Genomic DNA, 15,210 nt, shown 5'->3' on the forward strand with positions numbered 1-15,210 from the left:
AGCCCGCTGCCCCGAGTACAGACCCTGCCGGAGCATGGAGGCAAATGGGAGCAGGCTGGCAGCCACTAAAAGTTAAATAGGGAGATTTTTTATTCACGAGGGCTTTTCCAGCTACTCCTGATGTTGATGATGATGAATGGTGTGTAATGAAGGGGTGCGCAGCTGAGAGAAACAGTTCTTTGAACATGGCTTTTCTGCTGTAGCGCATCAGGACTAACAACCCGACGTGCTTTGATAGCAGGTGATGGGATAGGAAGCAAACTGGAAGGAAAATGATCTTCCTGAGCTTCTCACAGAAACCATACAAGGCACCAGGGCTTTTGCTTGTCAGTCATGCAATTTGCTTTAAAAGGTGAGAATTCAAGATAGCACAGATTATAGTGACGATAACGTTGGTCAGATTTTAGCCCACTAGAAAGACAAACACAACTGCTTAATGAACCAGTGCATTAGTGTTCATTCAGTGCAGTTCACAGGAGAGAGCAGTATTTTGGGGTTTTTTGGCAGGTGAGTAATTCCATTCTCTTACCACCTCTCTTGTGTTGGAAAGGATGGTGACTGAGCAGCATTCTTCCTGCTGCCGGGCATCTCCTGGTATCCCCTGTATAACGTCAGTCCTGTTATTTTACTTACTTCTAATTTAATAGTGATGTTTCCAAGATCATGAACCTTCGAGCTTTTTTTGCATCTTTACATTTTTGCTGATCTCTAAATTTCCCCTAATATTCTGAAAAGCCCTACATATGCAACTTGAAAACAGTATGTGCTACATGATAGAGTTAATTTATTTCAACTGTGTCTAGTTTTACGCAGAGCTCACTTCTCAGTCATTTATATAGGTATTAATATAGGTAGGTAGGTAGGTAGGTACATGTGTGGGAGAGGTGAGGTGTTTTCACTTGGCTGTTAACTTCTGACAGGAGACGAAGGACCAGCACTTGAGATCTTAAGAACTTTTCCCTCCCTTCTTTGCTCATTTGTACCCCAAGAGCTACTGGTACTGCCCCTTCTCTGTTTTAAAATTCAGTAACAGAGGAAAGTTAACACTAAATGTCATTTTATAATTGCAGTAATGATCACACAGCTGTGCTTTCCTAGTTGTATAATGCACGTCAGGATCAGTTTAGGCACTCAGCCTCATTTCCTGCCCAGGTGTAATTTTGGTGGCCGTTCTTACAGCAGGAAGGCTCTCCTCGTTTATTATGGCCACCGCCTGACGGAGCCCAGCGTAGAAGGATGTTGCAGCTCTTGGTTAGCTGCACGTAAGCTTTTGGCAAGTGCAAGGAAGCACGCGTGGGCGCATATGGGCAGGGTGGCTGCAGACAGCATGGGCAGCTCATGCATATGTGCCCCCGTGTGCATAAAAATTAATAATAAAAAAATAACTTAGGTGTGCCTTTCTTCCTTAAGAAATGTTGTCTTTATTTATGAGCATGTGAAATTCTGAGGAGGAGCTCTTACACTTAAATGAACCTGCGAGCAGCCCATAGAAAAGCAAGTGCCTGCAGCGCTAATAATGAGAACTGACAAGGCGATCCTGCTGTGTTTATTTATGACCTTCTGCCTTTGTTAGCTCTTGTGAGAAATTCCTCTCTAACCATAACAATATTGCTGGAGCTTGGCACTGCGCTGAGGAATCCTACGGCGTCCCGAGGCCGCTCACTGGCACGGGTACAGCTCACAACAGATTGGCACGGTTGTTGAAATTTTCATATGTTTTTCCTTTATTTATTTCTTTACTTAATGCATAAGGCTGTTTGTTCCTTTGGTACATTTGTTTGTTCTGACAAGCACCCTTCAGAAGTATTTGGGGACTTTGTGAAGATCCCAACTTACTGATTTGCTTTTTTTCCTCCTATTGGTGGTCTGTCTAATGAATAACTCAGAGGATAAAATGAGCTTTGGTTTGATAGTTCCATCAGGTAGTGCTTCTTAGAAGTTCTGAGGTAGGCGTGGTTTTTTTTAAGAAAGACAGCAGCGTATAAATGCTGGCCCTGTTTGTAGGCTTCAGTGTAGAAGACTGACCATGAACAGGGGACTGGGACAAGTGCTCAGGCAACACTGCAGCGAAGCGGCAACGACCTTACAAGCCACGCAGCAAAACTTTCATCAGGTTAAGAACCATCTTCTTCTTGAGCAGTATGTCTTACAGACCATGCCCTGACACAGATGGCTGTTTTCCCATCTTTCTATCACACGCATCCCCCAGAACTCTCAGCCCTGCTCCCTGAGCTGTGTAACACAGCTCAGACACCGGCTTGCAGGATGAAGAATCATCAATAGGTAGGGCTGCACTTGAAGGTCTGGCAGGGCTGAAGTCCCTTTTTGCTTCATCTTGCAAAGACCCAGATGCAGCCACTCACAAGCGCTGCAGTTCCTCAGGCTGCTGCGTGTGACGTGGGGTTTCCATGGGGGACCAGCAGCAGCAGGAGAGGAGGGGAAAGGATCACTTTCCCCTTACAAGCCTTGCAGACCCTCTTTCAAAGAGGCTTCCAGCTGAAGCCCTTTTTTACACCTCTGTCATGTTACCTGGTGTGTTTTTTCGCACCATGTATGAACACACACAAAATTCAGTGCAACTAGACTAGAGCTCAGTGGAGGAAAAAAGTTCTTTTTTACTCTATTTACAAGTATTTCATACAAATGGCTTCCAAATGCTCTGTTTCTGTGGGCTGTGGTACTGTAGTGATGCTTGCTGGAGGGAGGGGGGGACACATAGGGACACAGCCTGGCAGGTGTTGGGGAAGGACAGTTGGCACCTTGAGTGAAGGGCTGGGTAAAGCACTGTTGTACAAGAGGGCAGATGGGAGCACCCTGTTCTGCAAGGCTCCACCAAGCGTCCACCTGTTGTGGTCCACGGAGCATCAGCTGCATTTTTGCTGATCACAGTCGCTGTACACTGAACATCCTACCCCTGCTTTCTTGGAATTTTTTCAGAGCATTTTTATTAGCATTACATTGAATTGGTGGTTCTGTGCAATACCAGCTTCCCCCCTTCAAGCCAAGGAAAATTTCGGAGGAACAACCTACTGAAAGCTTTATCTAAAAGATCTTGGGACTCCCTGTCTTTTCTTTGATAAGAAAAAGCTGCAACATTGAAGCATGCTCAGGCACTCAAAAAAATCTGGCTTTCACACTTCACCACGTAAGTCTTTTTCTTTCTATGACATATTAATTAAAGAAAGTAATAACTGATCTGTGGCTTGTCCTGCAGGTTGCGTAGTCTACACAGTTTAACACTTCCACAGTGATTCTTCCACATCTCTTTTCCTTTGTTGGATTTCAAGAGTGCATCTAAAATTATGAACCTGTTGGATAAAGATGAGCTTAATTCACTTGAACGATAAGGACAACCCTGTTGTTATCTTAGCCTCGAGATACCTCTTAGCAAAGTTTGTAAGCCATGGCTAGGACAGCATGCTTAGCAGTAGACAGGGGAGGGTGTTAGCCTTTCAGATTTTTTTCCTAAAGCTTAATTGAAGTACTACAAGTTACCCTTCCTACTAGGGTAATCAAGACATTATTTCAAAAGAATTCTGAGGCCGAGACACTTTTCTGGGATTTCAAAAGCCTTTTGAAATTTATAGAGAGCTTTCTGAAATGCGAGTTCCACACGAGTCTGTTAAAGCCGTATCATCTCAAAATATCGCGTTCCCTTGCCACTCAATTATTTTGCACAATAGCATGCCCAACCAGCACTGAATTACTGCGAGGAGATGTGAATTCCAGAACTTGGGGTGATGAGGGAGCCTGGTTCTAGCTGGCATGTGCAAGAAACGATCTGAAAGTTTATTTTCTGCTTTATTACTGTCTTGGATTTCATTTCCCAACCTTTTCCCAGGTTACTGGAAAATGAAGAGGTGGGAGGGGTTGAGTGAACAGCTCTTGAAGCGTAATTGTTCACTTTTGCTGCCGTGGCCCATAAACCTTGGAAAGGAGTAAGCACTTCGTGTGCGTGGCGGGGGGTGTGGAGCGAAGCAGAGTCAGAGCAATCACAGCCCCGTTCCTTCGTGCTTTGCTGGTTGTCGAACTACGCGCCGCTGGGGTCGCGGTGGGTTCAGAAAAAGGAAAGGGAAACAAAGAGGGAGGAGGATGAGAGATTCTGGTGTGATGCTGAGAGAATGAGCCTGGAGTGGGAAATTAAGCTGAATTTGCTGCAGTAAACGTTACAACACTCATTTCTGCCCGATACCCCAATGTAACACTGCATATCCAGTTTGTTCCAGTTTTGTTGATTATTACTTAATTAATTAATTAACATTGTTCTCTGAGGCAAGTCACCTTGTTCAGTTCCTTAAAAAGGAAGCCTTTCTAACAGTTACTGCTCTTTTTGGTGCATACATTTTTCTGCTCCTTTCAGCTTCTGGTTCAGGAGGAAAAGGTGGAAAGTTATTGGAGCACCTGTGTTTTTGAAGTCTAAGATGGGTCTGTGGCTTATTTACCATCTCATTGAATGGTGGTATTTGGTTACAGGGTGTTGTGGGAGAGAGAAGAAAGAGACACAGTATGATGCATGCACAAACCCTAAGCTAATGAAAAACTATGTTTTGTAGATCCTTATTCCCACGGTAACCTGCTGGGACATCCTTTTTATCAAACCATAACTCTACAAAGGGTATTAATATGCCAAAAAAAAGTCAAGTGCTGTAGATCAAGAGCTTTTAAACCTTGGGCATACAGGTGTATAGGTTCATCGGTTATTTAACCCTTTATTGTGGTCCACACATAGGTAGCCTTGGGCTGCCAGAGCAGCTCACTTGTTATCAACTTGCCTAATTTGCTGTGGGATGAAAAGATCTGCTTTCGGTGATCGGTGGGGCAGCTGATCGTTGGACCAACACTTTTTCTGTTCGCTAACCTGCAGTCTCCAAATCAGAGAGCGTTGTAGGTCCAAACTTCTTAACAGCACGGCTAATGCCTTCTGAATGCAACGTGGGATAGTCTGAGAAGCGCATGTGGAAAGATGATAATTTACCATTGCAGAATAGGTGTGTTGTGACTCAGGATATTGTCTGTAATAGTAAACAGTAAGTTGGTACGTTGAGCTGTGTGAGGTTGTGTGGTTGTGTTTAAAGAGCTTCTCTTACATGAGCTACCCTGCATAGACCCATTGAGAATCTGCACTGCAGTCACGTGTGGGCGTACTGCAGGATAGACCTGGTGTGAATTTTACCACATTTCATGTTACAGTATTCTGAAGTGGTCTTTGCTCCTTTTTGCTTGAGCCACACCTGCAAAATCTCAGGGGTTTTAGTATGTGGTCTCAGGATAGATGGTTTGTGTCTGACCACATGTGCTGCAAGTTTCCGAAAGTAGGGTAGCCAGAGTAAATTAAATAAAGGCAGTAAGAAATAATTTCTAATGCCTATTGCTGCTGCTCCTGCTAAAATGGTAGGTCTCTTTCCGATCTACTGACCCACATGTTCTTTTGGTAATGTCTTGTTCTTTCTCGTATTCTTTTGCTCAAATCCACATTTATCTTTCTTGCAATTCAGGACTCCTCTCCTTGCTTACTTGGTCTGATTTCTTTCCACATCAGCTGTGAAAGCAGAACAGGTAGGTAATGGAAGGGGGGCTAGCATGCACGTGCTGTTTTCCTTGTGGCTGTGTGATGCTGGATTCAATGTGGCCAGGGGCACGGCTGGGAACGTGGGCTGGGCTGGTGAGCCAGGGAGTTGCCCAGTGGCTGTTCCAGTTCTAAGCTTGCTGCGGAGCAGGAGGAGGATGGTAATCCCCAAAATAATATGCTCCGGAGAGCTTGAAAGATTCTGGATCGGTGCATGTTTTCCTTCAGCCAGCTTCCTCTCTGTTGTATCCTGCCAATTTAGGCTGTCTTCTCCCTGGGGAGGTAGCTGTAGGCTACATGATGTGGAAAATGGTTGTAATCCAGAGAGATGCGAAAGAAGGAAGTTGTTATGTCTCACCTCGTTGTCCTTTATGCGAAAAAAAAACCTTAACGGAAGGGATTTCGTGTTTGGGATGGTTAAGATTGGCACTGAGGAAACTATGGATGGGAAGTAATATGACTATATTTTATTAGGTTGCTGTTACACAAATGCAACTTTTCTTCCTTCTTCATAGGGGCAATTTGTTGTGGTTTTCATTGATTTGGTTGTTTTAAATGCTGATGATTTATTGATGATAAATAGCTGATGCTATAGCTACAGGAGTTGTTGGCTGAGAATTTTTCTTTGCTACAATACTGAAGGAATAAATGGCTCCTAAGGGTTCGTGGCTTTTTGGTTTTAAATTTTATTTCCAGAAATTCTACGTGCTAAGCATTCTCCTTCAGAGATAAACAGTGAAGTGTGTATCTTGAGAGATGCTGTGTTATTGTTTTTCTGTTCTGGAGATTTACTGTTTATTTTCGATATTAAAAAGTGTTGTTGTCAGACAAGCTGTGTGTCTTACCTGTTTACAGTCCTTGTTAGACTTTGTCAATTTGTTTTGATAGCACATGGGTCATTAGTATTTATCGTTTCATACAGGGGAGTTGATGTTTGTAAACTAGCGACTTTTTTTATGCCATTAAGAAGATTTCTTGATGCAGCTGGAGACCTCAGGAGCCCCCTTCCCGTTACCTGTCAGGCAGCTGCAGACCCCGGAGTGAGTGGCACTCGGCATGGTCAGGGAGGTGTACGGTTGTCTGGGCTTTTGTCTGGTGGCTCGAAGCTACAGTGTCAGTCTTGAATTTCTCATCGCCCTAAGTTGTTTTTGCTCTAAAGTTCTTGTCTGGACAAGCAAATAAGATCCCGTCGTGGATCAGCGTGGGCACAGAAGTGTGACCATATCCATCTTAGCAACTTCTCATCCTGTGTCTGAGATGCAGGCATATCAGGTATTTTATGTTTAAAAACCAAAAAAGCAAACCTTCCTTTGCTCTTGCCCCACTCTCAGCAAGTATTTATTTATTAGGACTAACACTTCTTTTAGAAACAATGTTTTCTGTGCACTTCTAATCAGGGGGATTTTTTAAGACTGAGAGTGAATTTCATATTGAAATTACGAGTAAGAACTGTCCCAAGCAGTCATTTGCTTAGCGATTAGGTCGTAAGCTGTGACTTCAATCTGTTTTTCCAGGTTGGCTTTTTGTGGATAATTTCTTGAAGACGGATGTAATTCTGGGATCCCATAGGTTGAAAAGATGGCAGGCAGAGCACTGGTGCTGCATTGTTTGCTGACGCTGTTTCTCAGTTGCTAGATTGAGTACAGGGCTTTTGGGGAAAAGATTTTGCATCCTTGGGGACTTCCCTGTATAACTTCTCAGAGAAAATATTTGATAATACTGATCGGAGTCCTTGCACCAGCATTCAGTAACCCAGTTATTTTGGGAAGCGTGTGAGGTCTGCAGAATGAAGGGAATGTGTTTCCCTGGCGAGTGGTGCTTTGTCACTAAATTTAGTGCAAGAAGCTAGTGTTTTTATCATCTACTTCGAATCTCCTTCATCTGGAGTATCACATGACTGGCATACCACATAGAGGTTAAAATTAAAAATACGGTTAGACACTAAAACATCTAGTAAGTGGAATAAAGTAAGACTGACAAGTACTGTGACCAACTAAAAAAGTACCCAACTATTGTCAAAATTTGGGTTTGTCTTGCAAGTAAGCTTTTAGTATGAAACAAATCCTCTCCTTACAGTAGCACGTTCTGAGGTAGAGTTGTGCCCATCAATAAGAGCTGAGCTTTTTCCTCAAGGAAGTGTTTGAAGTGGAAGTGATCTTGTTTACTTTTACTTCTCCAAACCTTGAATTAACAAGATTCAGAGAATGAACCTTGTTTTCTGTCCTGATTTCATTTCAGTAAGGGGTGTAAAAGGCACTTTGGCAAAAATGAAACAGCAGCCTTGCTGTCTTCTGCTAACAAAGAATTTTTTAAGGATCTGCGTTGGGTATGTTTGGCATGCCTTGCTGGAGGTCGCAAGGTAGCTGGCGTGGAAGGAAGACACCCGTGTAGGGGGTAGCAGCCTTTGAAAGTGAAAGGGTTTTCCTCGTGGTCCCCATCGTTGCTGTGCCCGTGTGTTTTTCCAGTTGCACAGGCGATGGGAGGCTGTTAGCTCGCTCGCTGCCTCGACAATGTGACCAGCAGGGCCTTTGGAAGACTTCTTGAAACATGCTATTATAGGCTGCTTTGTGATGAAAAGAGGTCTTACAAATATCTTGAAATTTAAACAGAGCTATTGTGGGTTTTCCCTTTGTGTGCGTATGTGTGTTTGTCAGCCAAATCATTTGTTCAAAGTTAATCTCAATTACAGAGCATATTGTTCATAATCCCCCATGGCTCCAAAACAATAGCAGAGTGTATGTCTGCTTGAATATATATTTACATACTTACATGTAAAATAATGTTTGCGTGTATATACAATTTTACTTCTAAAGTGGTGATTCATGTTAAAGAGATGGATATTTCATGCAGGATCCTGTCTTTTGAGCAGCACCGTCCTCCATGCTAATAAAAATACTGCGGGAAGGCCTGAGTGGAGTGAGCAGGACTTTCATCCTGCAGCCAGCCAGCTGCTGCAGTTCCCTGTGCATAGCGCTAGGATCCGCGCTGGCAAAACGGATGGTAGGGTAGAATCTGGGGTTCTTCGAGACCAGGAGGTTTTCTGTGTCTTTATTTCTAAATACACTACAGTAACCTGTGAGTGAACTTAGGGTGCAGTGTAGCGGCGTAGGAGCTCAGTTAGCAAGGTGCTCCACACTCGCCCTTCTGACTGATTTCAGAGAAGGTGCTCATCATTTTTCAACCGTAGATGTTTAGCAAGGGATCCCCGTAGTAAAATCTTTATTTCTGTCTGCTGAGAGACTCCTGAGCAGAACCGGCAGCTGCGTGAGGTGTTTGTGGTGTAAAGTTTCGCTCTGTGGTGAATGCTCGAATCCTGTCACACTCTCTGGGTAAAATTGTGGTGGTGGTACCAAGTTACTGTAGTCTCCTTTTTGTTCTTTATGGGATCTAGGTGTACTCCTTGAGTAAGTTAACGTTGTTATATTCTAGACGGGTGTTTGCATTTTTTTTCTTGTGCTGTCTTTGTAAGTAACTTTGGGTTTCCTGGCTCTATATAAAGCAGTTGGCTTCCTTCTACCTTCTACCCCTTGCTGGCCACGTTGCAGTAGTAAATTGGTGTGCTGTTTCAAGGGTGTCTCTTCTGTCAGCCTGATAAGATCATACCACCAGGAAGGCATAACATTATAATCCCAAGCACAACGTGATCCTGTTCATTTTAAGCTGTTGTACTTGTCAGAGGGACAAGAATAGAGGTTGTGCATGGGTGGAAGGTGAGGCTAGGAGTGAAGATAGTCAGAGAAAAAGCGCTTTGCTAACAGAGATAAATCCTGTGCGGGGACTTCTCAGTTTGTAATCAAGGTATTATCTAGAAATGAACTTGGAAAGCCGGCTGGGATGTCCTGAATAATACAGCATGTAAAACTGACATACAGAATACAGAACCGTAATATGGATTTGTGACAGGGGAAAAAATTATTTTGTCCTTCATTTTTTCTTAGATTTGGTACCACATTTGAAAATATAGTCATACCAATACCATAGAGAAGAATAATAATATTACAAGAAACAAGAGATTTCTGGTTATTCTAGACTTGCTACATTTTACTGGAAGAAACGAGTGCTTTCCAGAAAATGCCTCTGAAAAGAGGCAAAATTTAAGGCACGCCTTAGGGTACGGGGACTTCAGCCCCTTAAAAGAATCCCAGCAATTACCTAACCTGCCAACTTTCCAACAAGATAAATGGAAGCACTGTAGCTTGAAGGTGCCTTGGTTTGAATGAGATGCAGTAAGTAAGGTCTCTCTGTTCTTTACAGGCATCATAGATCTGATAGTACTTATAAAGGAAGAATAGAGTTGGTGCCCTGCTGACTAAATTGTCCTCTAGAGGAGTATTAGTTACAGAGCTTCTTTGTTAACTAGGCTGTATGCTTAAACCACTGTGAATTTCTCTTATTAGTAGGCTTTTTAATAGCTTTACATATGGATATGCTAAGTAAATGCAAGTATAGCCATGTAATTTACCTATATAATGTGTACGTGTACAGTATTTTATACATAAATAAATGTTTGTGATGTGGAAATTGCACATGACTTCATTACTGCTCTGTGGAACTGTGGTAAAAGCAAGCATTAAAATACTGATAATAGGAGAACAGTAAGTTGACTTCTGCTCTTTCTGTCCAGGTGCTTCACATAAAGTCTTTCTTCTCCTTCTCTTTAATTTCCCAATTAGCTTTTGTGGATAACAGAGGTGTTTCTAAAGCCTTTGTATGCTGGAAGTTTCCCAGTCGCTCGCCTACTCAGGCTTTCTACCTTAGAAGACTAGGTAAGGCCACGAAGTGTACGTTAACAAAAAATACAAAGTAATGATCTGCAAACCACCCTGCGCGGAACAGCTGATATTTCTCATTTTAGCCCGCTGTAACACAAAGTAAAGGTTGCGCAGCACAGCCCAGGCATCTAGACAGGCGACAGCCTTTCGTGCTGTCCTGAGAGCAACCTCCTTATCGGCTTTCTTGATGGGTCTGAGGCATGAACGCTACCATAAACATCCTCGGCAGATGAGTTGATTGCAAAGTTTCCGGGCCTGGGCAGGAGATCCTGGTGCTCGCGCCCAGCTTAGCTGGGCTCAGCCCGCCTGGCTGCTCCCTCTGCTGCTGCTGGGAGAGGATGGCCTGGCGTTGCTCTCTAAATAGACGGGCATCATGCGAAATTCCCTCGTTATTCTTCCGCTTTTGTGAAGGGGTTGCATCAGGTTGGCGAGGAAATCCCTGGAAGGCAGGCGCTTGAGGAAACGCCTGGGACACGTCAGTCACTCCACCCCCCCACCGGAGGCTGGGGAAGTCAGATGCGACCCGATGGGAAAAGTGAACTTCGTTCCTGTCCCCGAGTTCTTCCCCATGCATGCATGCTCAGCCAGCTGGGGAGATGCTGTGGGGGAGCGTTCAGGTTTTGCCTTGGCCTCTGAAGAGCAGATAATTTCATCATGGGCAGTGCGAACTGCTTCATGGCTTCTTGTTACTTGAGCTTTTTTGGTTTTCAAGTACTTTCATGGCTTGCTGAAACAAATGAAAGCTTTACTCCACACACCCCTTTTAAAAAATCTTTGTTATTCTAAACATAGAACCCTGTGTTTTCTATATCTTCTATCAGTTGGGTGCCTATCTGGTTTTTTTATGCAGAATTTGTATTCCTTTAGAATAGGCTGTATTCTGTCGAATTCGGTTTTCAGGGGTTTATTATATGCTTTTCAGTAGCATTTGTTTTATCAGCACTTCCTGCAGCATTTGTTACACATCACGACGACAGCGATGTGATTCCATTTAGAAGAATGCCGTATTATGTATGGAAAAGCAGTAATTGCTTACCTGTTTGCCAAATACATTCTACTGTGAAAAATCTCTAGCGTTGCTCTATACAGTATCAAATGGTGTTATTTCTTGTTTACATTTTCTACAGTTAATAGTTTTGAAAAAGAAACAATGAAAATAGTTTATTGCCCATTTCACAATTAAATTGCCATTTGTAGGGATTTGGAAGTCTACTCTTGAGTGAATGCAGAGTCCATGTATAGATTGATGTTTCAAACTTAATTTTTGCTTTTCATATGCCTAATGAAACACGCGTACCATTCTGTGCTTGTCAGAAAAAGCAAAATTAACCTGTGGTGAGTGTTGTGCTTGAAGTATTAGTGGAAATTCTTTGGAAATAAGGTCTGCGAGGTGTCCTGCAGAGAGCTAAGTCGGGTGGGTTCTGTTTACTACCTTTAGGCATGAGGAAGAGGAGTAATATGTAACATTCTAGGTGGCTTCTAAAGAATGTTATTGGTGTTTAAACTGTTGATCCTACTCTTCCCATGGCTCAGAAGACTGACTGTATCTGTCTCTTAAGGGAGACTGGCTGTGAGCGTCCCTCGTAACAGAGCTAGTCAGCATCAGGCAGGACTCTAAATACACCACTCTGCGTTTCGTCCAAGTTCTGTAACTTCTGAAAATAACTTCAATTTTTGTTACAAAAATTAGGCAGCCATGAGGCTTTGCTTCCTGAGCTCTTTGCTCAGGCAGAGCCCAGTTCTTTTTGTGCTGCTCAGGCAACCGGTCCCATTGTCTATGATCCAACCACTTGCATCAGCCAGACAGGCGAAGTCAGAGTAACACACGCTGTCATCCCAGTTATGGGAAGCCTCAAAGGTCATTTAATGACCTGTTTGGTGGGTGAGGTAGCTCTCTGCCTCCTGTTTGCGCCTTAATTTGCAGATAGAAATAGTGAAGTGTTTCTGAACTTGTGCCTTGCCAGTAGTCAGAGAAGCACAGCTACCTTTGCGCTTTTCAGTTTGTATGAGATTTTTCTGCAATGCTTAGGAATTAACATTTTTCCTGCCAGTTCAGGGGCATGCACTTGCTTTGTCACAGCATTCTTGGGTTTTCATGTCTGATTTTACAATGATGTAAAAAACCAAACAAATCCCACAGATACAAAGACTAGTGTAACTCCCATGTTGCAGCTTTAGGGAGTATGCCCAGCAATTTGGTAGTTACAATTCAATGTGCTTTGCCCTACGGAGGGAATTTCGCATTGAAGACGCAGCGGTTATGAACAGACATGGAACAACTGTTTAGCAGTGTATTCAAATGGAATTGAAGAGAAACTCTGAGTTGTACACTGGTAGTTGATGGAAATAGAGAAGCAGCCTGCCTTGCTCCAAGGTGGCCGGTGGGTCCTGCGCTGTTGCTGAGGGCAGGGCCCCGTCTGGTGTCTCTTCTGCAAGGTGAAGGAGCCGCACGCGGCTGTTAGAAGGGCTGCATATTTTACACCCTTCTTCTCTCGTTTTGGTGATGGTTTAAAGAGTGAAGTGTATAAGCTGTGATTGTAACAGTAGCAAACCCCAAAATGAAACACTGTGTGAAAGTGAAACTGATGTATCATTTTCATTAGTTTTAGTATGCTCAGGCAGAATTTGTGGGATTAATTTTGAAAGCTTAATCCAGATGGAAAAGGTTAAATTCAATGTTGAGTGAATTTGGTTCCAATTCATTTGTTGCCACTGCTTGTTCTTTTTCTTGAAAGAATTAGAGATTAAGCGGAGAATTGTACATACTATCCTTGTTTTCTGCCATCACTTAGCTACGTGAACCAACGTTAAAGACAACCTCTTGATTAACCTGCTGCAATGGATGTCGTCACTGTGCCAGCTTGTGAGTCCTGTGTCCTGGGTATTAGTTCATATGACTACTTACATTCTTTTTTCCTTTTTCCTCAGGATTTATCTGGATCCATTGATGACTTGCCGACTGGAACCGAAGCAACCCTGAGCTCAGCCGTTAGCGCATCAGGCTCTACGAGCAGCCAAGGGGAGCAGAGCAACCCTGCACAGTCTCCGTTCTCCCCTCATGCTTCTCCACATCTCTCTGGCATCCCAGGGGGCCCATCGCCTTCCCCTGTAGGCTCTCCCGTTGGAAGCAACCAGTCGAGATCTGGTCCCATTTCTCCAGCGAGTATTCCAGGTAAGTTTGTTCCAACAAACAGAATTAAACCGATAGATAGGTTTATTACGAACAAATACTTCTGTATTCCAAATTAATTTATTTTCCGATAATCCTGCGTTTTCAGGGCCTTTTTCTGTGAAAAAAATTGCTATGTTAAGCAGGGGTAAATTCCATCGAAACTTCAGCTGCCAAGCCCTCAGAGTGTTCAAAATTCTGAACTTGACTCCACATATGTGTTTGATAAATGTCTTTACCATTGACCAACGCAAATACTTGATCGTAATTTTTGCATTTGGTTTGTGTGTCATCTATCTGTCACATATTTCTCTCTGTTGTTCACAGGGTCCTTTTTTTGGTTTTACTGTGTATTTTTGTAGCTTTTGGCTCTTGGACTTGTATGGCGGTTTCAGACTCGCAGATTGAGGCAGAGATTTTCCAGCCCTGTGCTGTGATAATGTAATTTTGGACAAGAGTACAGAATATTGTATGAGATACTTCTTAATATTTGCAAAGGTCAACAAGTTACTAGGAATCCAGCCCCACCAGTAATAATTGAAATGCCAGTGGCATGCTTGCCACTCGCTCTCTTGTGCCACATCAAGTATGACACACATTCATGCACATTCAGGAATTTGTGGAAATCTGGTAAGATACCCAGAATTAAAAAAAGGCATGCATTAATTCTAGTTCTTACCTTGTCCCCACCCATCTGGCATGTCCTTGCAGGCGGTCAGGCAGCAATGTGTACTTGGTATTTCAGATGAGTTTATTCTCTCTCTGATGCTCAAATTTTTGATTATTTTCTGACATTTTGAATACTTGGGGAATTCCTAAGAGTAGGACAGTGCTGATGCTGTTCCAGGGATAACATCAGTCGCTGAGAAAACCATGAAAAAAATCAACATGGAGCTCTGTTAAAAGAAACAAAAGCAGTGATGCCTTTTCACTAGATGTGCTGTAAACTAAATGCAGGTTAAAATTGAGTGAGTAGCATATGTTTTGGTATTCAGTAAAAAGCTACCTGTATAAAATATATGTCCTGCTTTGTATACAGAGGTTAAAGTAGGTAAGCAAAGGGGGGAGCGAGCTCAGGGCGTGCAGCAATGTTGCATAGTAAACGTGGTCTGAGCGTGTCGAGCCCTGATGCTGCATGCATGCCCCGCAGTTATTTCTTCCCTTTCCAGCCGCTCTGACCGGCAGCACGTGCTCAGGTGGGGCAGGAATAGCGGGGACAGCAGCAGGACTGGAGTATTCGCATTACGTGCAGTACGGCAGCTTTGTATTTTCAGTGTATTTCCCAGTACGTGGCGCAGAAGCCCGTTCCTGTTGTTGAGTGAAGCCAGATAGTTCACCTAGCTGGAAGGGGGGTAACATTTTCCCACAGTCAGATTCGAGCAAGTAAATATAGCTTTATTGTAGCCGTGATCGATAAGGATGGGAACAGGACAGTGTGTCAGGGAAAGTAATAACTTTCATGAAACCAATTGATCCCTGTGGGGTAAAAATAGAAGGGGTGTGGGCCCAAAGGTCAGTGTCAGCATCTCTTCATCACTTCAGCTGAGCCCAAAAGAGCATTTTTGTGACTGGCCTGGTGAAAAGTATTGCCTCTTCATACAAACCATGCCACCATTTTGCGTGGTGGTTTTCTGCTCTGCTGCGGTAACACAAAAGCAACTCTTCCTCAGGAAGGATTTTTATGAATGGCGTTAAATCAAAGT

The 15,210-nt window shown here is 43.3% G+C and overlaps 1 protein-coding gene across 9 annotated transcripts in view; it reads left to right on the forward strand.

Annotated features, from left to right (window-relative positions):
- Nucleotides 1-15,210, forward strand: part of ARID1B (AT-rich interaction domain 1B) — a 300,848-nt gene that overhangs the window by 185,564 nt on the left and 100,074 nt on the right. For all 9 annotated transcript variants that reach the window (XM_035899774.1, XM_035899768.1, XM_035899771.1 and 6 more), the window contains one exon: nt 13,267-13,510. In XM_035899774.1, coding sequence (XP_035755667.1) covers nt 13,267-13,510 — 244 coding nt within the window. The remainder of the gene's footprint in view (nt 1-13,266; nt 13,511-15,210) is intronic.

Source organism: Egretta garzetta, unplaced genomic scaffold (assembly GCF_000687185.1).
Source record: "Egretta garzetta isolate BGI_Z169 unplaced genomic scaffold, ASM68718v1 scaffold397, whole genome shotgun sequence".
Taxonomy (NCBI): domain Eukaryota; kingdom Metazoa; phylum Chordata; class Aves; order Pelecaniformes; family Ardeidae; genus Egretta; species Egretta garzetta.